At 43.9% G+C, this 27,604-nt stretch overlaps 3 protein-coding genes and 1 long non-coding RNA gene across 7 annotated transcripts; 2 read left to right on the top strand and 2 right to left on the bottom strand.

The window, feature by feature from the left end:
• Positions 1-323: 323 nt before the first annotated feature.
• Positions 324-12,076, top strand: tmem71 (transmembrane protein 71). Of its 4 annotated transcripts, XR_536026.2 has the most exons (12): positions 324-533; positions 3,588-3,649; positions 3,929-3,987; positions 4,561-4,606; positions 4,977-5,186; positions 7,117-7,355; positions 7,433-7,645; positions 7,742-7,808; positions 8,611-8,687; positions 9,602-9,651; positions 9,732-9,892; positions 11,922-12,076. XR_536026.2 is itself a non-coding variant. In XM_081598848.1 (11 exons), the coding sequence occupies exons 3-11, from the start codon at positions 3,957-3,959 to the stop codon at positions 9,753-9,755; spliced, it is 957 nt and encodes a 318-aa protein (XP_081454974.1). In that variant the 5' UTR covers positions 324-533; positions 3,588-3,649; positions 3,929-3,956; the 3' UTR covers positions 9,756-11,889. The 4 variants fall into 4 exon arrangements, 3 of the variants coding, with proteins under 3 accessions (XP_081454974.1, XP_081454975.1, XP_008432982.1); XM_081598848.1 differs by lacking the exon at positions 11,922-12,076 and having other exon boundaries at positions 9,732-11,889; XM_081598849.1 differs by lacking the exons at positions 3,588-3,649; positions 11,922-12,076 and having other exon boundaries at positions 9,732-11,889.
• LOC103480024 (uncharacterized) lies at positions 11,461-18,304 on the bottom strand. Its single transcript, XM_008434761.3, has 4 exons — positions 15,788-18,304; positions 14,174-14,274; positions 13,872-13,950; positions 11,461-13,793 (listed from the first exon to the last, which is right to left on the bottom strand). Exons 1-4 carry the CDS (start codon positions 16,095-16,097, stop codon positions 13,054-13,056), a joined length of 1,230 nt encoding a protein of 409 aa, XP_008432983.1. The 5' UTR covers positions 16,098-18,304; the 3' UTR covers positions 11,461-13,053.
• On the top strand, positions 14,689-26,934 carry LOC145548154 (uncharacterized). The gene is made up of 3 exons (XR_014084446.1): positions 14,689-14,772; positions 15,185-15,231; positions 26,816-26,934. It is a non-coding gene; the product is annotated as an uncharacterized LOC145548154 (long non-coding RNA).
• LOC103480025 (uncharacterized) lies at positions 21,884-27,363 on the bottom strand. Its single transcript, XM_008434763.3, has 3 exons — positions 26,870-27,363; positions 25,272-25,332; positions 21,884-24,463 (listed from the first exon to the last, which is right to left on the bottom strand). Exons 1-3 carry the CDS (start codon positions 27,221-27,223, stop codon positions 23,496-23,498), a joined length of 1,383 nt encoding a protein of 460 aa, XP_008432985.2. The 5' UTR covers positions 27,224-27,363; the 3' UTR covers positions 21,884-23,495.
• Between the last annotated feature and the right edge of the window lie 241 nt (positions 27,364-27,604).

The raw sequence follows: 27,604 nt of genomic DNA on the forward strand, positions 1-27,604 counted from the left end.
TATGTACACAAAGTCTACAAAAAATATGTTTTAAATAAGCCCAAACATTTGAACATTTGTATGTAATGAGAGTTTGAGAAGTAGAAATATATATTTTTGTCTCGGTGGGAAACCTGATTTAAATATAAACATAACCATGCAGACTCAATCTGCAGTAAGAAAAACAGGAAAATAAGAGTAAGAGGCCGGAGCAAATGTTCAACATAAGATTATTAATTTATTCAAACTTTTTTAAGGACATAAAAGCCTGATTCATTAAAAAATAAATAAATAAATTCTCTGTGCTTTTACTCTGAAGGTTCTGACCGGAAGCTGGGTTTGTTTTTCAATCGGGACAGCATCTGCTGTTTCCGGTGAGGCGAGGCAGCGACAGTCAGGCAGACAGACTTCTGCTCGGTTTGATAAAACCGAAACCTGGTTAAACATCATAAAAACCAAAGAAAACGACAGAGGAGACGAAGGGAGGAAGTTTTTACGGCAGGAAGTGGATTTATTTAAACTTCCGGTGAGGAACCGACAGGAAAAACAAACTGGTGAGTTCAGCAGAGTCCCGTTATTTTCTCTTTTGTCTCGATCTGAGCAGCAAATTCAGCAAAAATACTGAAAAAAATCATGAAAACAATTAAAACACATTTAAATAAGTACTCTTTAATTTTTATTCAACAGAAACCGCCTTGAATAACTTTAATTACTTTAAAGAGTTATACATTTTTACAATTATTTATTAAATAACTGACTGTTCTTCACCTTTATTTACAAAAAAAACCCAAAATATATATTTTTCATTGTATTTCCGAAAGGAACATTCTTTTAAACTATATTTGCAAAAATAAATACCAAAAAGACTTTATAATAAAAATACTGACAGATGTAGAAAGCAGAAAAAGCATCTTAATTTCATCAGATTGTTTTTAAAAATCAACAAAGTGGAAATAAATGATTAAAGATTAGTTAATGTACCAGTAAACGCATTAAATGGTCAGCCAACAGAGCTCAAATGGACCCCGGTTCTGGTGGGAACTGGAATGGTTCGGTCCAGCTACGCGTTTTTCTCCAGCATCAGCAGCTCCCAGCCTGATGCTGCTGCAAGGCATGCTGGGAAGCTGCGATGGGAGCAGACCAATGAGAATCACACAGAGGGGAAGAGAGCTGAACATTAGGAACTACATCAGAGTATCTGCAGAGTTCAGACTGAATTTGGATCAAATGTTTGACTCCTGAGTGATGCAGAACCCAGAGTTTAATCCTGATGCAGGCTTGACTCGGTTCTGTTTGCTTTGACTCGGTTCTGTTTGCTTTGACTCGGTTCTGTTTGCTTTGACTCGGTTCTGTTTGCTTTGACTCGGTTCTGTTTGCTTTGACTCGGTTCTGTTTGCTTTGACTCGGTTCTGTTTGCTTGTCCAGTCCAAACCCAGCAGAGCTGCTCTGAAAACAGGAAGCGGGATTCAGTTGGTGAGGAAGTTCAGCGTTTCACAAGGAAGATGAGAAATAACCATTCAGGGTTTTAATAATCAGCTGGGAGACAGAAAAAAACGATCTGAATATCTGACAACAATCTCAGATATTTTCTAGAAAAAATCCAAGAAATGTCTTAGATTCAAAAGCTAAAAATTATATATATTAAAAATCAGGTGTTGAAATTTTATTTTTTTGCCAGGAATTTAGTTCTCCTTGTTTTTTCTGTGTACAAAGGGCCGATACGCCGTTATTCACCCTGCAGGAGCTTTTAAATGATCACATGAATGTGTGATATAAAGAAGAAAAGGTGCAGACGCTGTGTCATTTTTAGTTTTTCACCCTGCAGGAGCTTTGAAATGATCACATGAATGTGTGATATAAAGAAGAAAAGGTGCAGACGCTGTGTAATGTTTAGTTTTTCACCCTGCAGGAGCTTTGAAATGATCACATGAATGTGTGATATAAAGAAGAAAAGGTGCAGACGCTGTGTAATGTTTAGTTTTTCACCCTGCAGGAGCTTTGAAATGATCACATGAATGTGTGATATAAAGAAGAAAAGGTGCAGACGCTGTGTAATATTTAGTTTTTCACCCTGCAGGAGCTTTGAAATGATCACATGAATGTGTGATATAAAGAAGAAAAGGTGCAGACGCTGTGTAATGTTTAGTTTTCTAAAAATGAAACCAGGTGTTCGTTATTTTTACTGGATGTAACTAAAGAGCCACAGAAAAGAAAGATTGTAAAAATTAAATATGAGTTTTAGGAATCTTTTTCAGGTTCAACATTTATTTAATCTCTTGTTTTTGTTCAACAAATGGTCTATTGATGTCATTTTGCCAAGAAGGAGATTGTATGAAAATGTCCAACTCCTTCATTAATGTGGATCTTTACCTATTATATCCATACAAAGGTAAATAAATATGTATTTTAATTAATAAGTTAATACAAAATATATTTCTACTTTAAGGTATCAAACCATTTGCCAACATAAAAGTTTTCACTTCCATGTTAATCAGCTTTTTCTGTATGAATGAGAATAAAAACATCTTAGAAAACTTGTTTTTCCATGCAAGGGTTAATTTGACGAAGCTGATCTGTTTGCATCTTTCAAGACTCAGAAACTTCAGAAAGTTTGTATTTATTTCACCCGGTCCAGACAACCTGACGACCTCAGGTTCGGTCCAAACGACCTGACGACCTCAGGTTCGGTCCAGACGACCTGACGACCTCAGGTTCGGTCCAGACGACCTCAGGTTCGGTCCGGACGACCTCAGGTTCCGTCCAGACGACCTCAGGTTCGGTCCAGACGACCTCAGGTTCGGTCCAGACGACCTCTCAGCCGGAGGTTCGGTCCAGACGACCTCAGGTTCGGTCCAGACGACCTCAGGTTCGGTCCAGACGACCTCTCAGCCGGAGGTTCGGTCCAGACGACCTCAGGTTCGGTCCGGACGACCTCAGGTTCGGTCCGGACGACCTCAGGTTCGGTCCGGACGACCTCAGGTTCCGTCCAGACGACCTCAGGTTCGGTCCAGACGACCTCTCAGCCGGAGGTTCGGTCCAGACGACCTCAGGTTCGGTCCAGACGACCTCAGGTTCGGTCCAGACGACCTCCCAGCTGGAGGTTCGGTCCAGACGACCTCAGGTTCGGTCCAGACGACCTCTCTCATCTGGAGGTTCGGTCCAGACGACCTCAGGTTCGGTCCAGACGACCTCAGGTTCGGTCCAAACGACCTCAGGTTCGGTCCAGACGACCTCAGGTTCCGTCCAGACGACCTCAGGTTCGGTCCGGACGACCTCAGGTTCGGTCCGGACGACCTCAGGTTCGGTCCAGACGACCTCTCTCATCTGGAGGTTCGGTCCAGACGACCTCAGGTTCGGTCCAGACGACCTCAGGTTCGGTCCAAACGACCTCAGGTTCGGTCCAGACGACCTCAGGTTCGGTCCAGACGACCTCAGGTTCGGTCCAGACGACCTCAGGTTCGGTCCAGACGACCTCTCTCAGCAGATTTTCGGTCTCTAACTTTGCTGAAGTCAGTTCCTGAGTTTTGTGCTCGGCTGATAAACGGTTAACAGGAAACATGACCTCAGACTCTCGGCCTCCTTCTGTGTCTCTGCTTGTTCTTCTGCAGCTTCGCCGCTGCAGGATGTGACAGAGCCGCAGCAGATAAACTTCTTCCTCCTCAGCCTGAAGGTAAAAATAAACTTTATCAAAATAAGCAGCGGTTTAAAAAGCTCCTACGACGGGATTGGAGTAGATTCTGTTAATCCCTGATCAGATCTGCACAGATTAGCTCATCTGTCTGAGAGGGGAGAAACTAAACGGGAGGAAACTGAAGATTATTCACTTCTGCAGAGAATCCGTAATCTGAGCCTGAATGTTCACCTGTTCAGACTGAATCTGATTTCTGGCCGAGTTTGATCGGTTCTGCTCTCTCTCACCGCTGGGCGTCGGATTTCTGCTGCTTCACAGATCAACAGACGAGACGCAGCCGACAAACATGGCTCTGTTCTTCTCTGGAGCCGTCACCAGTACGTCTCACACACACACACACACACACACACACACACACACACACACACACACACACACACAGGCGGCTGCTCAGGCGTGTTGGTGGGTTAAATTCAATCCCAGCCTCCATTACCTGAGGTGCTGCCACCACCGTGCTTAGAGTTTTATTTGTAATTAACATTTTAATTCTGCTAAAATCTGTTATTTATGGCAGACAGAAGAAAATAAAATGAGTGAAATCTGTTGTGAATTAGCCCATAATTCTTCCTCCATTGTGGTAAATTGGTAGAAAATGATCGTTTGTAGCTGATTAAAGATGGAGGCATCTGAAAACTGATCACAGAGACTAACAGGCCTGCTGACATTTGCACTCAGCTGCGTCTACATGGAGTTATTATCCTTCTGAAGAGAGAAAATGGATGTAAATCTGCCTGAATGAAGCTCCTTAACCCGGTTTCTGTAGGAATGTTTCTTCCCACCGTCACCAGGTGCTTAACCACAGCAGACGGTTAAACCTGGACTCTGCATCTCTGACTGTATTCAGAAACCTGCCGGTTCCTGAACGTAACCCAACCTCTTCTGTTGCTCAGGTTCCCCGATAAAACGGCGGCTGCGTGGGAATCACTCCTGCCACAGGTGAACCAGCTTCCCATAAACACTCCATGACCAGTTTAACTGGATGAGTCACAGAGATTAAGGATCATGTTGTTGTTTTGGGTCCATTTTCTAGTTATATAATGTCAGGACACAAGTTCTAACAAACATTCAGTACTGGAACTGGAAACATCCTAAGTAAACAAAGTGAGTTGTAAACTTTTACCATCCAGTGTTTGTTTGAAAGAGAGAAGCGATGAATCTGAGCTGATTGCGACAGACCTATGAATATTTAAACGACTTTCTGAGCCTGAAGGAAAACGACGTCAAAATGTTTCTACTTGTTTAATCAGACTGAAACATGAAGGAATGAAAATCTGACTTAATGCATAAACATTTCGTCCCCCCGCAGCCCGGACGTGTCCCTCCTGTCCCCCGACTCGTCCTACGTCTGCTACCCGTCTGCGGACGCCGGCGCCCCCTGCTGCTGCCGCCGCTCGCCGCGCCTCCTCACCAACGGTTACTACGACGTCACAGAGGACAGCTTCTGCCTGGACGAGGACGGAAACGTGTCTCTGACCGACTGCAGGACCAGCGTGTCCTACAAGGAGAACCTGGTCAGGTGAGGTGTGACATCATCACACAGGTGAGAACAGGCGGGCTGATTCCTGCCCTGCAGCAGCCAATCAGAGCGCGGCTCTCCGCCTCGTCAGGCAGGTTTCACTCAGCTGTAAATTCTTCCTCGGTGACTTCAGCGGCGCCGCGGTGATGTCACCGAGGGCTGTTGCTAGGAGACCGTCAGTGTTATGGGATGTTTGTGGTTCTGCGTCAGAGTGCTGCCCCCTGCTGGCGGGTTTAGACGTCTGCTGCTGAGTCGGTTGGTTTCGTGTTTCTTTCATTTTAGACCATTTCAAATGTTCCTTTTGTTTTGTTACTTTTATCCTTTTTTATGTTACTTTAAAGATATTTGGTGTCACTCTGAGCCATATTTGGGTTTTTATTGAAGATAAACATTGTAACATTATTCAGTAAATTCTTGCTAACTGCTAAACTGAAACCATTTCGTTTTTAATCTGTGTAAATTTCTCATAAATTTAAAGTTGATTTGTGTTTTTTTTACCCATCTCATCCTGTTTGAACCTTTTTCTGCTTCTCTTTGATTTTTGCTGCTAACTTGGGCACATTTTTAGTCTCTTTAGTTATTTTTGGTGATTTTTAGTCATTTTGCGTCATTTTTAATATTTTTTTCCCTGTTTGTTCTGTGGTTTTGATGCCCAGCAGTCATTTTAACCTCTATGGGGTCTCTAGATGAGTTGTTCTAGAAAATTTGTTCTAGATGAGTTGTTCTAGATGAGTTGTTCCAGAAAATTTGTTCTAGATGAGTTGTTCTAGATGAGTTGTTCCAGAAAAGTTGTTCTAGAAAAGTTGTTCTAGATAAGTTGTTCTAGAAAAGTTGTTCTAGATGAGTTGTTCCAGAAAATTTGTTCTAGATGAGTTGTTCTAGATGAGTTGTTCTAGATGAGTTGTTCCAGAAAAGTTGTTCTAGAAAAGTTGTTCTAGAAAAGTTGTTCTAGATGAGTTGTTCCAGAAAAGTTGTTCTAGATGAGTTGTTCCAGAAAAGTTGTTCTAGAAAAGTTGTTCTAGATAAGTTGTTCTAGATGAGTTGTTCTAGATGAGTTGTTCCAGATAAGTTGTTCCAGATAAGTTGTTCTAGATAAGTTGTTCTAGATGAGTTGTTCTAGATGAGTTGTTCCAGATAAGTTGTTCTAGATAAGTTGTTCTAGATGAGTTGTTCCAGATAAGTTGTTCTAGATGAGTTGTTCCAGATAAGTTGTTCTAGATGAGTTGTTCTAGAAAAGTTGTTCTAGAAAAGTTGTTCTAGATGAGTTGTTCCAGAAAAGTTGTTCTAGAAAAGTTGTTCTAGATGAGTTGTTCCAGAAAAGTTGTTCTAGAAAAGTTGTTCTAGATAAGTTGTTCTAGATGAGTTGTTCTAGATGAGTTGTTCCAGATAAGTTGTTCTAGATGAGTTGTTCTAGATGAGTTGTTCTAGATAAGTTGTTCTAGATAAGTTGTTCTAGATAAGTTGTTCTAGATAAGTTGTTCTAGATAAGTTGTTCTAGATAAGTTGTTCTAGATAAGTTGTTCCAGATAAGTTGTTCCAGATAAGTTGTTCCAGATAAGTTGTTTGTTGATGATTCCTGTAAAAACCTTCTTTTTATTTGCTTCTTGGTTGCTCTGTCTGCTGTTTTTCATCTCATCTGAACATGGGTGTTTGGCGCCACCTTGTGGCCACTTTATCATCCTCTCCCTTTTTGAATGTTTTTTTGTTTTGCATCCTTTTGCAGGATTTCTCTCTCTCTCAGCTTTTTGGAAAACTCTGGGATTTAGGAATTTTCCAGGTCTGGACAACTGTTGGCATCAATCAGTTGTTGCTCTCTGATGGTTACCGATGTGTAGAAACTCCTCTGTTGGTTCATTTCCCTGGCAGCTGTTGACCTCCAGGCGTTGCCTAGCGACAGAGCGGTGACCTCGGCGTCTCTTTGCGTCCCCAGAGTTTTCCGGCGCAGGCGGAAACCGCGCAGCGCTCTGGTTTCCCTGCTGAGCGGCGTTTCAGAGAGCTGCCAGTCATGGCTGGACCAGAAGCTGTTCAGAGGCATGCTGGGAACCGGCCTCAGACAGGACCCGGACTGGCCCCGGGTCGGCCAGCAGGGGGCGTCTCCGTGTCGATTGGACGAGTCTCTGTGGGCGGAGCTAAACGCCGATCCGGACGACGGACGTAGCTTCACCTATGGTGAGTCTGCGGAACGGCCCGGTCCATCGCTGCCATCATGAGCCGCTGAGGTCACATGACTCCACTTCCTGGTCCAGATCCCACCGAAGCCCCGCCTCCTCCGGACAAAGAAGCCCCGCCCCCTCCTGATGAATTAGCCCCGCCTCCTGGGAAGCTGCTGATCCAGGAGGAAATCTGCTCCGAGATCAGTCAGTCCACGCAGCGCTTCGCCCAATCGCTGAGCGGCCTCTCTGAAGTCCCGCCCCCTGCGGCCTTCTACAGCTGCCGCCAGGCGCCACCCGAACCTCCAGGTGAGCCGGGAACACCTGGGCCGCACGTGTGACCCAAACCGTCTGGTTCCGACTCTCTGAGACGCTCAGGTTCCTGAAACTTTGCTCTTATTTCAGGGCTGACGATGAAGGCTCTCCTCATCCTCATCTTCAGCATCTTCATTATCAGTGTTCTCTACTCAGGGTGAGACTGTGAACCAGTTAAACCAGTGGAACCAGTTGAACCAGTAAAACCAGTTAAACCGGTTGGACCAGTTGAACCAGTAAAACCAGTTAAACCGGTTGGACCAGTTGAACCAGTAAAACCAGTTGAACCAGTTAAACCAGTTGAACCAGTTAAACCAGTTGAACCAGTTAAATCAGTTGAACCAGTTAAACCAGTTGAACCAGTTGAACCAGTTAAACCAGTGGAACCAGTTGAACCAGTAAAACCAGTTGAACCAGTTGAACCAGTTAAACCAGTTGAACCAGTTAAACCAGTTGAACCGGTTGGACCAGTTGAACCAGTAAAACCAGTTGAACCAGTTAAACCAGTTAAACCACTTAACCAGTTAAGCTAGTTGAACCAGTTGAACCAGTTAAACCAGTTGAACCAGTTAAACCAGTTGAACAGGTTGAACCAGTTAAACCAGTTTAACCAGTTTAACCAGTTGAACAGGTTGAACCAGTTAAACCAGTTGAACAGGTTGAACCAGTTAAACCAGTTTAACCAGTTGAACAGGTTGAACCAGTTAAACCAGTTTAACCAGTTGAACAGGTTGAACCAGTTAAACCAGTAAAACCAGTTGAACAGGTTGGACCAGTCAAACCAGTTGAACAGGTTGAACCAGTTAAACCAGTAAAACCAGTTGAACAGGTTGAACCAGTTAAACCAGTTTAACCAGTTGAACAGGTTGAACCAGTTAAACCAGTCAAACCAGTTGAAGAGGTTGAACCAGTTTGTTTTATTATTCATGATGATCTGACGTTGTTTCTCCTTCCTGCAGCTCCTGCTGGTGGAGCGCCATGGTAACGGCCGCCATGGTAACGGCCGCCATGTTGGCGACGATCTCAGCCGTGATGTGTGAGTATGACTGGGCTGCTGCGGTTCTGAGGTCCAGGTTCTGGTTCTGGTCCAGTTCACAGAACAGATCCAGTGTTTTTACATCGTTTTCCAAACTTCCATTAAAAATAGATTCAGAAACGTAAAATAAATTATATCATATAAAATAAGATTTTTACATTTGAGAAAATTATTTAAATATTTAATATTATAATTAAAGTAAAAATAACAATAAACATTAAAAACAAGTAAAAATAAATATATACAAAATAATAAAAAAATTAATTGACAATATTATATAATTTAATGTAGAATACAAAAAATTTTAAATTTTTTTTTAAAAGTTTAAATAATGTGGATTAAAATGTAAACAAAATAAAACATGCAAATTAATAGTAAATAAATACAAACATGAAAGAATTAAGTCAAATGAAATTAAATAAAAATTAAAATATTATATAAATGTAATAAGAAAAAATAAAACTAATCAGACACGCACACACACACACACACACACACACACCCCTATGGCGAATGTAGAGACCAGTTAACCTGACAGTCATGTTTCTGGACTGTGGGAGGAAACCGGAGTACCTGGAGAAAACCCATCATGCACAGGGAGAACATGGAGACTCCATGCAGAAAGACCGGGAATCGAACCCAGAACCTTCCTGCTGCAGGGCAACAGCTCTACCCACTGCTCCACCGTGCAGCCCTCATTAAGAATAATTAGAGTTTATTGTTTAGAATTAGATTTTTTCAATGATGCGTTTATTTGATTTTCTGAGTGATAATAAAATTTTTGGAAAACAAAACGATAATAAAACTTAATTTTTAAAATGTTCTTGGATACAGAATAAAGAATAAACAAATGAATCTACAGTAAAATGGCTCTAATGTCTCTTATTGTTAAATGTTTTGCTTCCATGTTTCAGTCGTGACGAAGTCGGGTCCGATGGGCGAGTGGAGGAGAGCGAAGACGGAGGTGAGTGAGTCCGAAACCTTCGGAGCGGCTCGTCGATGAGCTGCAGGGAAAACGACTCACATTCGGTTTCTGTCCCTCAGGACATCACATCCAGGAACGAGTAGGAACCGGAACCAGAACCGGAACCGGAACCGGACCAGAACCAGAACCAGAACCGGAACAGAACCAGAACCAGAACCAGAACTTCTGACAGGATTCTGTAGAAACCTTCCTGCTAGTTTTTCCCTCCGTGTTCGAAAAGGTGAAGCTGGTTCTGAGCTCTGGAGGCTTTTAAAGCAAACCGGGTTTGAGTTCACAGAAAGGGAAGAAATCATGGATGAGTCATCCGCCTCAGGAATCAATAATCAATCAATAATCAATCATTTTTTACCAGCAGATAAAGAATAAAAACTGTTTTAAAATGGCTGAAGGAGCTCAGAACCGTTCGGTTAGCTTAGCATCGCATGGAGCTGCTAAACTTCACATTATGCTTAAAATATGCAGAAAAAAATCTAAAAAAGTTTTAAATCAAGTTCAGGTGTTTATTTCTAAATGCACAGAAATCATTTAGAAATGATTTAGATCTAATATTTCATTCACAGACGAGGATGATGATTTATTACCGTTTATTTATCAAACGGATAAATAAATAAACCACAAAGCATGAGAGCAAAACTAAAATATTCTGTTATCCAGGTATAAATATTTAAAAAACTTAAATTTCAGATGAATCTGAATTATGTTTAAATCTGAGGTCAGGTCCTCACTGCTTGGAGAGGCTTTTATTTTGAAAGGATTCATCTCTGTATGGAGCCCCTGCAGTGCTTTTAATTTATCACCTCTGAGCTTAAAAAAAAGATACAAATTAATAAATAAAATTGACCACATGATAAGCTATAAGTGAAAACAAGACGTTTTAAAAATAAATATTACAACTAAATTAATTAAAATCAATTAAAATACAGGCAAATGAGCCTAAAATCTGATAAATTAACAGATTTGGTCCATACATTCAGCTGTAAATATGATATAATTTAGTGCAAAATTCAATTCTAATTATGATATATTTAATTCTTTTTTGTGAAATTTCCCCCTTTTGAACAAACTTTTATTTTGAAAAGCATCTTTTAATTTTTGCGTTAATGTATTTTATCCTGTTCAGACGGGTTAATATGAATAAAAACTTGATGTTTATGAAATGTTAGATATTAAAATAATTGAATAAAAGTTTAATTCTTATTATTATCCTTCACAAAACTAAACTGCAAAGTTCAGCTGTAAAAAAGTGAGAAAAGGGATTTCAGAAGATAAATTCAAGAAAAAATAATGTTATTTACTTCTCATGTATATTTATTCCCATGTCAAAGTTTTCACTTTGTCACAATCTTTTATTTTGAAAGGGACTTGCCTCTGTATGGAGCCCTTGAAGTGCTTTTATTTTGTAATCCAGTCGCACTTCAGCGGCTCCATGTGAGGAATCGCAGAGACCAAGTGATGTAAACTGCACTGTAAAACTTTCTGGACATTTATCCAGAGCTCAGCTTCGGTTCCAGGCTAAATCAGAGCCGAAGGTCGTGATGCGTTCAGGGCTCGTAAAATGAAAACTCTTCCCGCAGCAATCGCTCTGGTCGCGCTGAGGTCCGAAGAGCCGTTTTTATCAAAGTGCCAGATTTTTTATCCAGAATCAAAACGGTGATATTTTTGATACGACAGCCAGCGCTCTGCTTGATACGCATGTTCTCCTTCTGCTGTGTTTTTATTAGAGACCAAAACTCTGCTGCCCTCTGCTGGTTGGAACCAGCCAGTGCAGCTTGTGTGGGTTTTTTAAAAAAATCATGTTTAAGTGAAATTTGTGGAAGTTTTTTTTTGACTTTCTTAGCTCTAGATCTGTGTGAAGCTCTTAGCCTCACACTCCTCGTGTGCTACTGTTTGTGTTTGGATTGGACGCAGTTGGAAACGCGGCGCTGTGCTCGTGACGGCGCCGGAGCTTAGAACCAGTCCGGCAGCTCAGCAGGAGTTAAATATTAATATTAAGAAAAAAATGTGGAGTTTAAATTAAATTTGTCTGAATCTGAAAATATTTCCCATAAAATGAGATTTTTAGGGAATAAACTCGCACATTTCAGAGGCGTCCTTCGATATTTGACCACCTGGTGGCGCTGTGACGTTACATTTAACTTCCTGTCTCCTGCCTGCTGTCAGACTGTTTCATTTGAAGTGACTGTTTGTTATGAAGCTATTAAACCACGTTAAAGACGATCTGTGGTTCTGTGTTTGTTTTTAAAAAACAGGTCCAGTTTTTGTGTCCAGCTTCTTTTAAATCTGTGACCTTTGACCCTGAAGGCAACACAAAGACGGAGATGATCCACCAACGGTCTAAAACGAAGAAACCAGAGAAACAATCGAGTCATTTTATTAAGAAGTGAAGTAAAAACTTTAATTTTGACTCGACTTTCTAAACAGAATATTTATTTATTTCATCATCAGAGTCACAATAAAACAGGAAGTTTTTAACAGTGCAGCGTTTTCCAGAAACGTTTAACCAGTCGGTTCTCCTCAGAACCTGCAGCTCCGGACCGAACCGGACCGGGTCGGATGAGAACCTGCCGCTTTGAGACAAACTGAGGATGAAGAGCAGCAGCTCTGAGGAGGAAGATGCTGCTGCTCTTCATGTCTGGAGCATCACAGTGGATTTAAAACTCATCCGGTCCAAAACGTGAGATTTCAAAGAATCGTTCCTGTAACCTGCCGAGTCGTCGGTTCTCCAGGTTCTCTGGAGTCGTTCAGGTTTCCTTTGGACCAGTTAAAGGAACTTATGGTTCAGAATCCACTTTCAGCCCTTAAACCCCTGCAGTTTAAAGTTCAGCTTAGTTCCTCCTGGTGCTGCATAGACACCTTCATATTGGGTCAGACGTTTCAATCCAATCCGTTTCTCTGCTCCGCATCATGTTTTTTTACCATCACATCACAGTATTTGCTTCCTCACTCGCCACCAGGGGGCGCGTGTCTGAGAGTTTTAACCCTCCAGCCTTAGCGATGAAAAACATCACAGTCAGACACAGCGGGGAAACGGGGCCTCGTCCCGTCAGACCGTCAGTTCCCAAAACCACAAACACAAATAAATCTCGTAAAGCGTGACACCTGCCAGACCTCCTTCTTTAAGTGGGACAGTAAAACCCGAACAGGGCTGTGATGTCAGCGCTAACCAGGCGAAAAGGAAAACTCAACAGCAGTGGCTTTATTCTCTTAAACCGTTTCTGCCAAAAAAGACAGCAGAAATTTAAAAATGTACACAAAAATGTCACAATCTGCACAGAAACATAAACATGGCCGCTAGAGGAGCAGTTTGATGATCCGGACAGTTTCAGGACTTCCTGTCGCTCTGATCCGTCCAGCACGAAGCGTCAGCGCCGCTGATGGTTGTCACGGTAACGCAGCGGGGAAGCATTTGTCCCCGGTGTGCATGGCGACGTGCCTCCTCAGGTGGCCGGCGGAGGTGAAGGCCTTGCCGCAGACGGAGCAGCGGAACTGGCCGCAGTCCGTGTGGACGGCCATGTGGACCTTCAGCGAGCCGGACTGGGCGAAGCGCTTCCCGCAGTGGACGCAGCCGTAGCGTTTCTCCCCCGTGTGGACGCTCTGGTGGCGCTTCAGGTTGCTGGAGTCGGAGAAGCGTTTCCCGCAGAGCGCGCAGACGTACGGCTTCTCGCCCGTGTGGACCCGCATGTGGGTCTTCAGGTTCTTCAGGCAGGCCAGGCTTTTCCCGCAGAAGCTGCAGGCGAACGTCTTCCCCGCGGGGGCGGCGGCGGCGCGGCTCTGCTGCCGCCAGCCGGCTCTCTGTGGCGCCCCCTGCTGCTGCCCCGCTGCAGACAGACTCGCCTCGCGGTGGCTGAAGCCGCTTCCTGAATCGGCTGAAGCGTTCCTGCCGGGAACAAACCCGGAGGAGCCGCCGGGTTCTGCTGCTGCAGCAGCGTGGGAGGCCTGCTGCAGCATCATGGAGTCGTAGCCACTGGGTTCTGGCCTCTGATTGGTCTGCTGGGTGGAGGTGGAGCTCACCTCCGCGCTGGTCCAAGAGACGCCCCCACCTGCACCGCTCTCTTCCTGTTTGACCAGCGAGGACGAAGCTTCTGCTTCGGGCTGATCCTCAGAACCGCCACAGAACCGACCTGGAGGCGAAACCAGACTCAGTCCGCCTGCAGGTTAACAACGCACCGGCCAACAGGAAGGCCAACAGGAAGGCTTACCATGAGGGTCGGACTGGGACCAGGACTCTTCCTCCTCGTCCTCCACCTTGATCACCACTGTGGTCTCAACTGCAGACGCCTGGAAATTGAATCCATTTCGTAAATTAGTTTCTTCTGCTGAGTTTTCGTCGCCCCATCGATGTAAACACAGTCACAATACTTTGACCTTTCTGAATTCTGCACCTACAAATTAACCAAAGTATGGAAAAACTAGAACAACTAATAAAAACTAAACTAAAACCAAACAGTGTTTAAATAATTAAAACTGAATTAAACGGTTAAATAAAGCTGCAGCGGCTCACCGTCTGTCCTGTAGCTTCTGGTTCCGGTTCTGGTGGTGGGCGGGTCTCTCTGCACTGAGAAGTCTGCTGATTGGGCGGCAAGCACAGCTCTGCTGCTACTTCTGCAGAAGCAAAAACAATGATTGGACGGTCTGGACTTTGACTAGGCCACTGAAAAACACATTTTCTCCAAGTCCTCCTTGGTGCATCTTGGAAGTGGTTTAAATTAAAGTTTTAAAAAATTATTATAGGCTTTATGAAATATGAATTTCTGCCATTTATTCTTTATTAAATTTGAAAATATGAATTTCTGACTATATATCAAATGCAGATGTTTATTAAATTTTAATTTCTGTTTGTCGGTTTTCAGAATATTTCCAGTAAAACTTCATGATTCAGAGCCGTTAGTTACAATTCTGACAAAACTGTTGAACTTTTAGTAAATTTTACCATCGCAAAGATTTTCTCACTAAAGTTGAGTGTCTGATTCGATCCAGGTTAAAATCGACAGTTTTCCCTCTAACATCACCAGCTTGTTTCAGATGCCGGTCATGTGATCATCCTGGTCACATGACGCATTCAGCCAACCACTGGCAGGACTGGAGATCCAGCTGCTCCAGGTTGGTTCTTCACTGTTTCTGCTGCTTTAAGGCTCACTATAAAAACATGATTTATTTCCCACCAGCTGGAGACAGGAAGTCTGTCATGAACTGAAATGCTTACTGATTTTAGCTTGCTAGTGTTTGTAGCTAATGCTAACTGGGCTAGCCTGCCATTAGCAGCTAGCAGCTCAGCTTCTTCACAACTCGTACCCTGAGTTTAGCAAATGAAAAAGCCTCCATTTTGTCTTTGGACAGATTCTGAATTATGGGTTTTGTTGTGTATTAATACAAAAACTGCATGTGAATGTTTAGAGTGTTCATAGATATAATGGCAAGTCAAGTGTTGGATTTTCTGTGTGCAAAAGAACCATGGTTAAGATGCTAACTAGCAGTGTGACGATATTTAACTAGTCCTGTTTTTCTAATGCAGGTCAGGTGGTGAGTTACTGGAACCAGCAGAACCGCCAAACTGGTCTGGTAGGAGGCTGATGCACACACACACACACACACACACACACACACACACACACACACACACACACACACACACACACACACACACACACACACACCACCATCATCTCCTCTTTGGTAACTGGTCCACTGATTATTGGGGGAATTATTGATCTTGCTGTGACAGAATCTTTGCATTTTGAACAAACCATGTTCAGATTAGTTTTTAAATTGAAAAATGGGAAAATTCTTGACTTTTGGAAATGTTGAGTTTCGAAAGAGAAACAAATTTTACATTTAAAACTCAAATATCCAGGTTTTTTCTAGAATGTTTGAGATCAGATTTCGACTTATTATTATTATTATTATTAATAAATATCTTAAAGATTTCTTAAAGAAAACAACAATAGCCCTTTTGCGCCGTCATAGATGATGAACTCTCCGCTAGCGGAATATCCATTTAGTCCAAATCAGACGCCAACTTCAGCCTCGTTTAATAGATGTGGATTTTAAACCTTGTAAAGTTTCTGTTGGTATGAATAAATCTGAATTTTAAAGGTGTTTAATGCATAAAGGTCACCTGTCAGAGTCACGCTCCTCCTCGGCTCGTGGACGCGCTGGTTGGCGCGCGGGCGGCCGCTAGCGGCGTACAGCAGCGCGGCGCCGCTTCCGCTCGCGGCGGCTCTGAACGCGGCGGACCGCGCCGCCCGGAGCTCCAGGAGCCGCAGTTTCCTCCGCAGAACCTCGTTCTCTTTGCGGCTCCGGCTGATCTCCAGCTGCAGCACCGCGTAGCCGTTGTCCACCAGCTCGCAGATCTCCGCCACCGCCGTGTTGGCCAGAACCTCCATGATGGAGGCGAGCTGGGAGTGAAACGTGGCGGATGGAGACATTTTCCCTCTGGGCCGACCGGAACCGCTCAGAGCTAGTTGGAACCAACAGAACCTTAGGAGAACCTCTGTTTACCTGCCTGGGGCCTCCACACCGAAAGGAACGGAAGCAATACTCAGTACGCATGCGCAAAGTCACGTGTTCACACATTCCAGGGATGGAAAACCCGAAGTCACCAAAATAAAAGCCTGTGTTTATCTGAAACTTCGTCACTCAGAGTAAAACATTCAGGATTTAGAAGTTCAGGAAATATAATTTTGGAACTTTTATATGAAAAAATAGGTTTTGTTGAACAATTAAGGAAAAAACATGCAGGAGTTTTATTTTTCAAGTATTACTCTTATGTGTCTGTTTATAAAATCCCTCAGCAGTTTTAGTATTAATGTCTTTGTACAATGACAATAAATCTAATCTAGTATGTTTACAGACATTTTAACCCCCCAAATAGCTTATTTACTGTTAATATCATTTCGTATTCAGAATGAATTTTAACACCTCGGAGTCTGACTGCTTCAGTTCTAGACTTTTATTTGTTTTTAATAAAGAATTTGGCATTTTTATGAATATAAACGATACACTAGTATACAAAAATTAAGATTTATTTTTAAACAAAATGGAGGTACTGCTCAGAGGATGTATGTAGCCTATAAATCATCAATTCATTAATAAAACTGCCTATAATATAGTTTGCTTTTTTTTCTGTAGTGGATGGGGAACCAAAATGTTTCTAGATAAGTTTGTCTGAAATTAAGGTTCCAAAATCCAGGAGCAGAACATCTGTGGACTCACCTGAACACGTTTTTGGACAAGAACCTGAAAGACTGAAGGATTTTAAAAACATTTCCAAGTAGAGCAAAGAAAAACAGTAAAGATGTCAGAATCAAATGGATCTAAACTGAAATAAAAACTGATTAAAACACAGCAGACAGGATGCGAATAGAACGTCTTTGTTTTAGTATTTCAGGAACAAAACATTCAAACAGCAGTAAAATAGACAAACACCGTTTATTGGAGCCTCTAGTGGTCAGGAGTGGTACTGCAGGATGGTAGCTGTAGGAAAGTATTAGTTTTATAACAAAGTATTAGAACCAGACCAAAAGATTTTTTAAACAAACAATCATATAAGAATAAAGGGGACATTATAAATGTTGTAAAATTTATCTGGTAAATTACAACATTTACCAACTTTTCTCTTTAAAACAGAAAAGTCGTTTTAATGGGAGAAAAGCTTTGATAAGATCTGATGAGTCGGCTTCTTTATTCCAAACAGACTCAGAATTATTTCACAGTCCTGATGCTGATCATTTGATGCAGACGTCTTATTAAAGGGAACATTTTCTGCAGAATCCACTTTTTGTGAACTTTTGGGAAAAAAATCCGTTTAGGAGTTCTCAGAAAATTACAGCTTCATTCTCCTAATTAAGAAAAACAAAATTCCTGGTCTGGTCCTAATAATCTTTAACTAGGACATTAAGGGACACCATTCATGTCAATCCCACCAGAAGGATGAAAACTCCAGAATAAAAGAGGAAATAAAGTTTAATCTTTGTTTCCTCAGAACATAAATTCCTGGAACGTCTGAAATCCTTAAACTTCCTGGATCCGTTATCATTTCCTCCTGCTCTAATCTGCTCCATCTCAAAAAGTTAATCATTTTTACATTATTTAGAAAAATGCTGCAGAGCGTCATTAAAACCTGAAGTGGTTTTACACAAACATGCGGAAATCTACGGAAATGAACTCGGGACTAGAGTCTCGTCTTAATGAGTTTCTCGTTTAATGATGAAGTTTCTCGCTATAAGGACATAAAACGTCTCGTTAAGACGAAGTTTTTCATTATGAGACACTTTTGTTTATCTGTTTCCATCTCTAACAAGAAACTGGTTTAAACTGAGTTTGGGTTTGATGAAACTCATCTCTTCATGACAAACTCATTAATCTGTTTTTTATATTGTTAAAACAAGTTTCTCATAACGAGACGGGTTTTAGATAAAATGTTGTTCCTCTGACTTCTTAACATAAAGGAGTTTCCTCTGATTTTTTTCAACGTTTCTCCTACACTGGAAAAAAACAACAGGTGATCCAACTTTTAACAAATGTAATTCATTACAAGTAGAGCTGTGCTGATTGATCGGCCACTGATCATAACCGGCCGATTTCTGTGAAAAAGTGTATGATAGGCGATCACGGTCTCTTGTCACCGATCACAAACCGATCACGGTCTCTTGTCACCGATCACAAACCGATCACGGTCTCTTGTCACCGATCACAAACCGATCACGGTCTCTTGTCACTGATCACGGTCTCTTGTCACCGATCACAAACCGATCACGGTCTCTTGTCACCGATCACGGTCTCTTGTCACCGATCACGGTCTCTTGTCACCGATCACAAACCGATCACGGTCTCTTGTCACCGATCACAAACCGATCACGGTCTCTTGTCACCAATCACAAACCGATCACGGTCTCTTGTCACCGATCACGGTCTCTTGTCACCGATCACGGTCTCTCGTCACCGATCACAAACCAATCACGGTCTCTCGTCACCGATCACAAACCGATCACGGTCTCTTGTCACCGATCACAAACCGATCACGGTCTCTCGTCACCGATCACAAACCGATCACGGTCTCTCGTCACCGATCACAAACCGATCACGGTCTCTTGTCACCGATCACAAACCGATCACGGTCTCTCGTCACCGATCACGGTCTCTTGTCACCGATCACAAACCGATCACGGTCTCTTGTCACCGATCACAAACCGATCACGGTCTCTTGTCACCGATCACGGTCTCTCGTCACCGATCACAAACCGATCACGGTCTCTTGTCACCGATCACAAACCGATCACGGTCTCTTGTCACCAATCACAAACCGATCACTGTCTCTTGTCACCGATCACAAACCGATCACGGTCTCTTGTCACCAATCACAAACCGATCACGGTCTCTTGTCACCGATCACGGTCTCTTGTCACCGATCACGGTCTCTTGTCACCGATCACAAACCGATCACGGTCTCTTGTCACCGATCACAAACCGATCACGGTCTCTTGTCACCAATCACAAACCGATCACGGTCTCTTGTCACCGATCACGGTCTCTTGTCACCGATCACGGTCTCTCGTCACCGATCACAAACCAATCACGGTCTCTCGTCACCGATCACAAACCGATCACGGTCTCTTGTCACCGATCACAAACCGATCACGGTCTCTCGTCACCGATCACAAACCGATCACGGTCTCTCGTCACCGATCACAAACCGATCACGGTCTCTTGTCACCGATCACAAACCGATCACGGTCTCTCGTCACCGATCACGGTCTCTTGTCACCGATCACAAACCGATCACGGTCTCTTGTCACCGATCACAAACCGATCACGGTCTCTTGTCACCGATCACGGTCTCTCGTCACCGATCACAAACCGATCACGGTCTCTTGTCACCGATCACAAACCGATCACGGTCTCTTGTCACCGATCACAAACCGATCACGGTCTCTTGTCACCGATCACAAACCGATCACGGTCTCTTGTCACCGATCACAAACCGATCACGGTCTCTTGTCACCGATCACAAACCGATCACGGTCTCTTGTCACCGATCACAAACCGATCACGGTCTCTCGTCACCGATCACAAACCGATCACGGTCTCTTGTCACCGATCACGGTCTCTCGTCACCGATCACAAACCGATCACGGTCTCTTGTCACCGATCACAAACCGATCACGGTCTCTTGTCACCGATCACAAACCGATCACGGTCTCTTGTCACCGATCACAAACCGATCACGGTCTCTTGTCACCGATCACAAACCGATCACGGTCTCTTGTCACCGATCACAAACCGATCACGGTCTCTTGTCACCGATCACGGTCTCTCGTCACCGATCACAAACCGATCACGGTCTCTCGTCACCGATCACAAACCGATCACGGTCTCTTGTCACCGATCACAAACCGATCACGGTCTCTTGTCACAGATCACAAACCGATCACGGTCTCTTGTCACCGATCACAAACCGATCACGGTCTCTTGTCACCGATCACGGTCTCTCGTCACCGATCACAAACCAATCACGGTCTCTTGTCACCGATCACAAACCGATCACGGTCTCTCGTCACCGATCACGGTCTCTCGTCACCGATCACAAACCGATCACGGTCTCTCGTCACCGATCACAAACCGATCACGGTCTCTCGTCACCGATCACAAACCGATCACGGTCTCTCGTCACCGATCACAAACCGATCACGGTCTCTCGTCACCGATCACAAACCGATCACGGTCTCTCGTCACCGATCACAAACCGATCACGGTCTCTCGTCACCGATCACAAACCGATCACGGTCTCTTGTCACCGATCACAAACCGATCACGGTCTCTTGTCACCGATCACAAACCGATCACGGTCTCTTGTCACCGATCACGGTCTCTCGTCACCGATCACAAACCAATCACGGTCTCTTGTCACCGATCACAAACCGATCACGGTCTCTTGTCACCGATCACGGTCTCTCGTCACCGATCACAAACCGATCACGGTCTCTCGTCACCGATCACAAACCGATCACGGTCTCTCGTCACCGATCACAAACCGATCACGGTCTCTTGTCACCGATCACAAACCGATCACGGTCTCTCGTCACCGATCACAAACCGATCACGGTCTCTTGTCACCGATCACGGTCTCTCGTCACCGATCACAAACCGATCACGGTCTCTCGTCACCGATCACAAACCGATCACGGTCTCTCGTCACCGATCACAAACCGATCACGGTCTCTCGTCACCGATCACAAACCGATCACGGTCTCTCGTCACCGATCACAAACCGATCACGGTCTCTCGTCACCGATCACAAACCGATCACGGTCTCTCGTCACCGATCACAAACCGATCACGGTCTCTCGTCACCGATCACAAACCGATCACGGTCTCTCGTCACCGATCACAAACCGATCACGGTCTCTCGTCACCGATCACAAACCGATCACGGTCTCTCGTCACCGATCACAAACCGATCAGCTGTATCTCACATGGCAGCCAGTGCAGCTGGTCTCCTCTGTCCTTCACCCTGCAAAGCGCAGCAACAAACCAAATGGTGAAGAACTACAAAGCTCAGAGCGAATGGAGGAAGTTTGCGTGTTGAGACAGAGAAATACCTCCAGGGTGAAGCAGTCAAATGCATCAGCATTACTCAGCCAGCCAATCAGAACCAGCATTAGTCAGCCAGCCAATCAGAGCCACCATTACTCAGCCAGCCAATCAGAACCAGCATTACTCAGCCAGCCAATCAGAACCAGCATTACTCAGCCAGCCAATCAGAACCAGCATTACTCAGCCAGCCAATCAGAACCAGCATTACTCAGCCAGCCAATCAGAACCAGCATTACTCAGCCAGCCATGTTCAGGAAGTTTGGATTTCGTAACAGGATTGTTTATTTTGATGCAACCTGCATTTGACTTTGAATGTTTCCTTTATTACTTGACATTTGAAAGCCATATTTATTTGACTCATGTATAATTCATGGCACTGAGAGCCTTACTGTTAAATATTATTTTACTGATCAGGTTTTCAGTTGTCCTTTTGCCTGACAGCTGCTGCATGTTGCATGTTTTATGTCTATATTAGGTGAATTTATTGCCAGATCATTTTTTTCCATGTTGCCAGATCTATTAGGATCTATTAGGATCATTTATACCTAAAGCAAGAAATGAACAGCCAATCCAGATGATCGGTGATCAGAACAGAAAAACCAGAACGGAGCATCTCCAGTTACAAGTAATCATTAAGTTTATTAAGTAGTCATGTTAATCAAATGTAAATATACCTAATGCTAATAAATTAAGTTTGACAGACATTCGAATACATGTGACAAATTAACTACATTTTCTCTCTCCCTCTTTTTCTTTCACTGCAAAAATTAAAAGTCGTGTTGATGGTTTAAAATTACAACCTTTTATTTTGGCTTTAAAGAAATATAAATCTGATTATAAGTTGTTTTAAACCTTAAAGAGAAACTGCTCCTGACAGGCCTGTCGCGATAAACGATAAATCAATTAATCGCACGATAAATTAAACCTATCGATTATTTTAATTATCGGCTTTATCGTCTCTTCATGTCTTTTTTTCTTACTTTTGATGATGCTGAATGGAAAAGGCTCAGCTCCGGTCTCTCCACTGATCCTCCCTTCTTCATTTCCTTAGTCTAATGTCCAGCGCACATTACACGAGTTGTCGCCCATTTTCAAACCCTGAGAGACACATTAGCCGACAGAAATCCCAGGTATAACGGTTCGATCAGGTTCGATCGGGTTCGTCGTGCCGTGTGGTGTCCAGCCACATGGGCACAAAATAATGGCTACAAGTCCAGTTAACTCATTTTAAAATCAGGCATTAATCAATGCTTTACTAGAATCTACCTGTGATTCATGTGGCTCAGCGTAAAGTCCTGACTGAATGAAAATCATTATAACCTATTTATGTCACGTTAACGAAGAACAGCTGAAAACTTACCGGGTTCATCAACTGCGGTAGCAATTTGGCTCCAACTCCTCCCCTGGTCATTTCTATATTATTTGCACGAAACGTTGAATAAACATTAATGTTGTTTCCACATATCATCTCCTCAGCTGTTTGGGATTCCCCTCCGTAATTTCCCCCCGGAAAGCAGGAGGAGAATCCCCGCTTTCTGATTGGCTACCTGTCACATTCAGCTTTAAGCTCCCAGTCGGGGAAAACCCCTGATTTAGATCGGAGCGGCCATGACGGTCTACCGTAACACACCAATACCGCAGGATGATCGGGTAGATCGGCCAACGATCTAAGATTGTCATAAGGGGAAAATAGGGACAAAAAATGGTGTAGAGTGATGAACTATTGCATTAGGTAGAAGGATGTGCCGGTTTTCTCTATTTAAATCTAGTGATTACTGAAGGGCAATACAGTATACAGAGTTTATAATCTGCACTCTTTTGGTTGAATGCAGTATTTATTTCCACTTTCACTTTATGTTGCTTAGTTTTTATTCAAGTACGTTTTTTGTTAATGGAGACTGAGAATCCATTTTATTTTTGTTTGTTTAGTTTATCAGTTCCAGCGTTATGTGTTATTTTGAAAATAAAGTTTATCTATGGCAGGAAATCACATGCATTATTACATCATTCCCATTAAATTGGTGTCAAAAGGTCATGAAACAATATTATCGTTTATCGCAATAATTTATTTAGACAATTAATCGTCCAGCAAACTTTGTTATCGTGACAGGCCTACCCCTGAATTAACTTACAATCTCTGGCCGTTTAACGCTTCGCTAGAAAGGAAAAGATTTAAGAGTGGAACAAAGTTCTGGAGCGACCCGTCTGGGCCCAGTTCAGCCTGCTTAGGCTCAGTTGTTGGGCCCAGTTGGGCTCAGTTGTTGGGCCCAGTTGGGACCCGGTTCAGGCCGCTTGGGCCCAGTCGTTTGGACCCAGTTGTTGGGGTGGCACTTCTTCATGTGCAGCTTGAGGCTGTACTTGACGATGAAGCTGCGGGAGCAGAGCGAGCAGCCGTACGGTCTCTCCCCCGTGTGAACGTTCAGGTGCGACCTCAGGTGGGCCGACTGCGTGAACTTCTTGCCGCACTGGTCGCAGGCGAACGGCCGCTCGCCCGTGTGGATGCGGGTGTGGACCTCCAGGTTCTGCGCCGTGGCGTAGGTCTTGTTGCAGATGGAGCAGACGAAGCGCTTCCTGTGGGCGTCTTCGTCCGGATCCGCGGCGGAGAGCTGCTGGCCCGGCGAGGATTCGTACAGCCCGAAGTTCAGCATGCCGCCACCGCCGCTGTTTTCAAACTCGAAGGCTGCGGCGCTGTGGTCGTCGGCGGAGCCGGCGATGCCGACCAGCTTCAGGCTGAACATGTCGCCCTCCAGGTTCTCACTGGGGCAGAACTGGGCGAACGCCATGGAGCCTTTGGGCTGTTTGGACCAGGACGGGTCCAAGTTCAGGTCCAGGTCGGCCCGGTTGGACGGGGACTGGGCCTCCATCAGGGCGCCGCTGCTGAAGAACAGCTGCCTGCTGGGGCCCGGCGGCGCCAGGGAGCAGTCCTGGACCAGCTGGACGTCTGGGTAGGAGCAGGACGAGGCGTCCGCCTTCACCTGGACGTCCTCCAGCGCCGAGCCGCCCGGCTCGCTGCAGGGCGAGTCCAGGCTGTAGACCGGGACGTTCTGCTGCGACCCGCCCGACAGTTTGGACGACTTCAGCGCCGACAGGTCGCCATCTTCGTACGGCTGCCTGCGGCGGCGCCGCCTGCGGATGGACCGAGCCGAGGGGGCGGCTTCGCTGGCGGCTGCCGCTCCGGCATCATGGCGCCGCCGTTCTCCTGGACAGAGAGGAAAAACTGCAGCGTTACGGATCATCCAGAGATTTAAAGGGCCAGTACAATGTGTTTTAAACGCAAATAATGCCATTTTATTGCATAATCAGCTATAAAATGGCTGATTATGTCATTTTATAGCTGATTATAGAACGGAAGGTAACTTCATGACAGCTGAAGGTAACTCAGCTGTAAGAAATCTGACTTTGTATTTTAACTCCTTGAATTTGGGCCTCTGTCTCTTTAAAAGTTCTTCCTCTTTCTGAAATTCCTTTCAGGAAATCATCACAACATGGCTCCTCTATTAACCCTTTAATAATATGAAATGAAGCTGACTTAAGTGGCTAAAACCAAATAATAATAATGTTCCTTAAGCCCTGAAACACAGGATGATTCCCTCAACTTCTTATTTTCTAGTTCAGCTTTTGAAATCATTCACTACAGAGGAGTTTCTGATGGTTTCCTTCAGTTTCTGTAACGTTTCTGCTGCTGGAGGTATGATGTGACTGCCACTGTCTCACAGTACTTTGGCTGCCTTGGTGGAGATTTAAAACCTGCTAGTATCCACTAGAATTATGGGAAATGTAGGCAAATCTGTACGCCTGACTATGAAATCTCAACAGTCTGCAGAATGGGTATGATGGAGCAGCTTCAGGTTTTGTCTTCATAACTGGTTAAAATAAAACAGATAGTGGTGAAGTGAACTAGTTTGGCATCATCTGGAAATGAAAAACAAAATATTAATCAATAATTATCAATATGGGCTGATATGAAATGTTGGTGTCGCGCAGCAGCAGAAAGATTCTCCGCTCACCATCGTCGATGCCGTCGAACCCGTCCGAGTCTTCGTCTTTAATCAGAACCACATCCGGAACCTGGAGGAAGAAGAGCAGAAGCAGCCATGCAGGATATCAGCTTATTTCTCCGTTTACACTCCAAGAGCTGCAGTTGTTTTTAATCACTTCATCCGTTAAAGATCGGTTCCCCCAGATTAGGAGCTAATTAACTTCACAAAGCCGCTTTCAGCCTGCAGCGTCGACCCAGAGAGGAAATAATCAGCAGCTTCATCTCACCAGCATGTCGGCCAGGACGGACGCCTCGAATCGCCAGAGCTGGGGATGAATTCAGGAGCAGGGTGTAGTTAAAATGAGAAAGTTTTCTCATTAAAGCAGAAAACTTTCTCATTTTAACTAGAAAAATGCAGTTCCTCTGACAGATTACATCTTCCCTCTGACTCTCCGTTTTCTTCCAGACGGCACTCAAACGCCCCGCGAGGTTTTGCAGTTTCACGTTACGACCTTTCTCATTTAAACGAGAATATGTTCGGGTTTTAATGAGATATAAATCTCGTTATAACGAGATAGTCTCTGGTTTTAACGAGATTCTGCTGCTGTATTTGCTGTGGCAGTTAAACTCCTGTATGCACAGTTATCCTCCAGTCCGGAGGTTTGTTGTTGAAACCCAAACAGCCTTCAAAGCTGCTTCCAAACGCCGCATCATTATGAGAAATATCCATTAAAACCGAATGCTGGCCACACATCACCTTCATTTCATCTTTAAAAAAACATTTTCTTAACATTTCCCACATTTTGAGGCCCAACTTTTTATTTTTATTTTCCATTTGGAGCTGAAATAAAAACAAATATTAGTTATTTATTTCCTTTTATTCAGTACAGCACTGAAACATCTCGAACCACACAGCAGCATTCATGGGCCTAACCAAGCTTTTTATGCAAATATATGCAAATCAGTGGTCCCTGAATTAAATGTTGACATTTAGGACTCAAAGTTAAGTTTGTTTCTGTTTTACGAGGGGAAATACCAGGCCTAAAAGTAAAAATAGATCAAAAGATACAAAACTATTTACTTTCCCCCAATAGTTTTGTCAAGTTAATGAGTTAATTTCAGGTTTTCTTTACAAAATGGGTAATTAATTCATTATCTTGAGAAAACCATACGGAAAATGTCCCTTATTGACGCTTTCAGCCTCATTTATACGTCTAATAAATGGGTTGTTTTATAAAGCCATACTAAAGTCATAGTAGATAGAAAATAAAAGAAGAAATTTCCCTCCAAAAATGTCAGAAATGTTCTAGAAAAAACCCAAGGATTTTTGTTTATTTAAAAAATCGGCCATTAGTTAGAAAAAAAACCTTTTAATCTCAGAAATGTTCTAGAAAAATCCTGGGAATTTCACAAGTATTTTTTCTTTTTTCTTTTTCCACTTTTGAAACTCAGAAATTTTCCAAAAGTCGAACAATTTCGACATTGTAAAGTGGGGAATTTCCACATATTCTAGAAAAAGCAGAAAGTAGGAGAAATGCTTTCCCTAAAACTCCATCGTTATTTATCGATCAGCGCCTCTCAGGCTTCCCTGGAGGTAAATAATGAGTCTGCGGTCAGAGCCGTTACCTCCTCCGGCTCCACCCCGCCGGATCCTCCGTCTCCTCCGTCGGCCTCCTCCCGCTCCCTGTCCCGCTGTGTACGCGGTGTTTCCGGTCGGACAGCAGCTTCTGTCGCCTCGGTCTTCTCTTCCGGGGCCAGCGCCTGGCTCTCCCCGCCGCCGCCCGGGACCACGATGGACTCGATGAGGTGCAGCTTCTTCCGCAGGTCCTGGTTCTCCTTGCGGCTCCGGCTGATCTCCAGCTGCAGCACCGCGTAGCCCTCCTCCACCAGCTCGCAGATCTCCACCAGCGCCGCCTTGGTCAGCGCTTCCAGGACGACGGAGAGCTGCTCCTGGAGCGCTTTGCTGCTTAGAACCGACATCCCGGGGCTCCAACAGAACCGGAACCGAACCGAGCAGCTCCGGACCGAACGTACGAACCCAAGCCGACCTCACAAACCGTCCGAGAAGACGCAGGGATGGGACTACAACAGAAGACCAGGACTACAGGGAAGAGCCATGGCTTTCATTGTTACGTAACTTCCGGATCAAGATTCTATTTCAAAGTAAAAGTAGACGAGTCAAGTTTAGAAACCAAAATTACTCTTTTTATTGGTAAACATTTATTTTTAACTCTCCCACGGTATTCTAAATAACTCAGTAATTCGGACACTTATAGGGGATCAATGCTGCCACAGAAGAATAAATACAGAAACAAATAAATGCTCAAAGATGTGATTAAATGTACAAAAATACAGTAAATA

This window comes from Poecilia reticulata, chromosome 17 (genome assembly GCF_904066995.2).
Source record: "Poecilia reticulata chromosome 17, P_reticulata-male-v2, whole genome shotgun sequence".
Classification (NCBI taxonomy): Eukaryota; Metazoa; Chordata; class Actinopteri; order Cyprinodontiformes; family Poeciliidae; genus Poecilia; species Poecilia reticulata.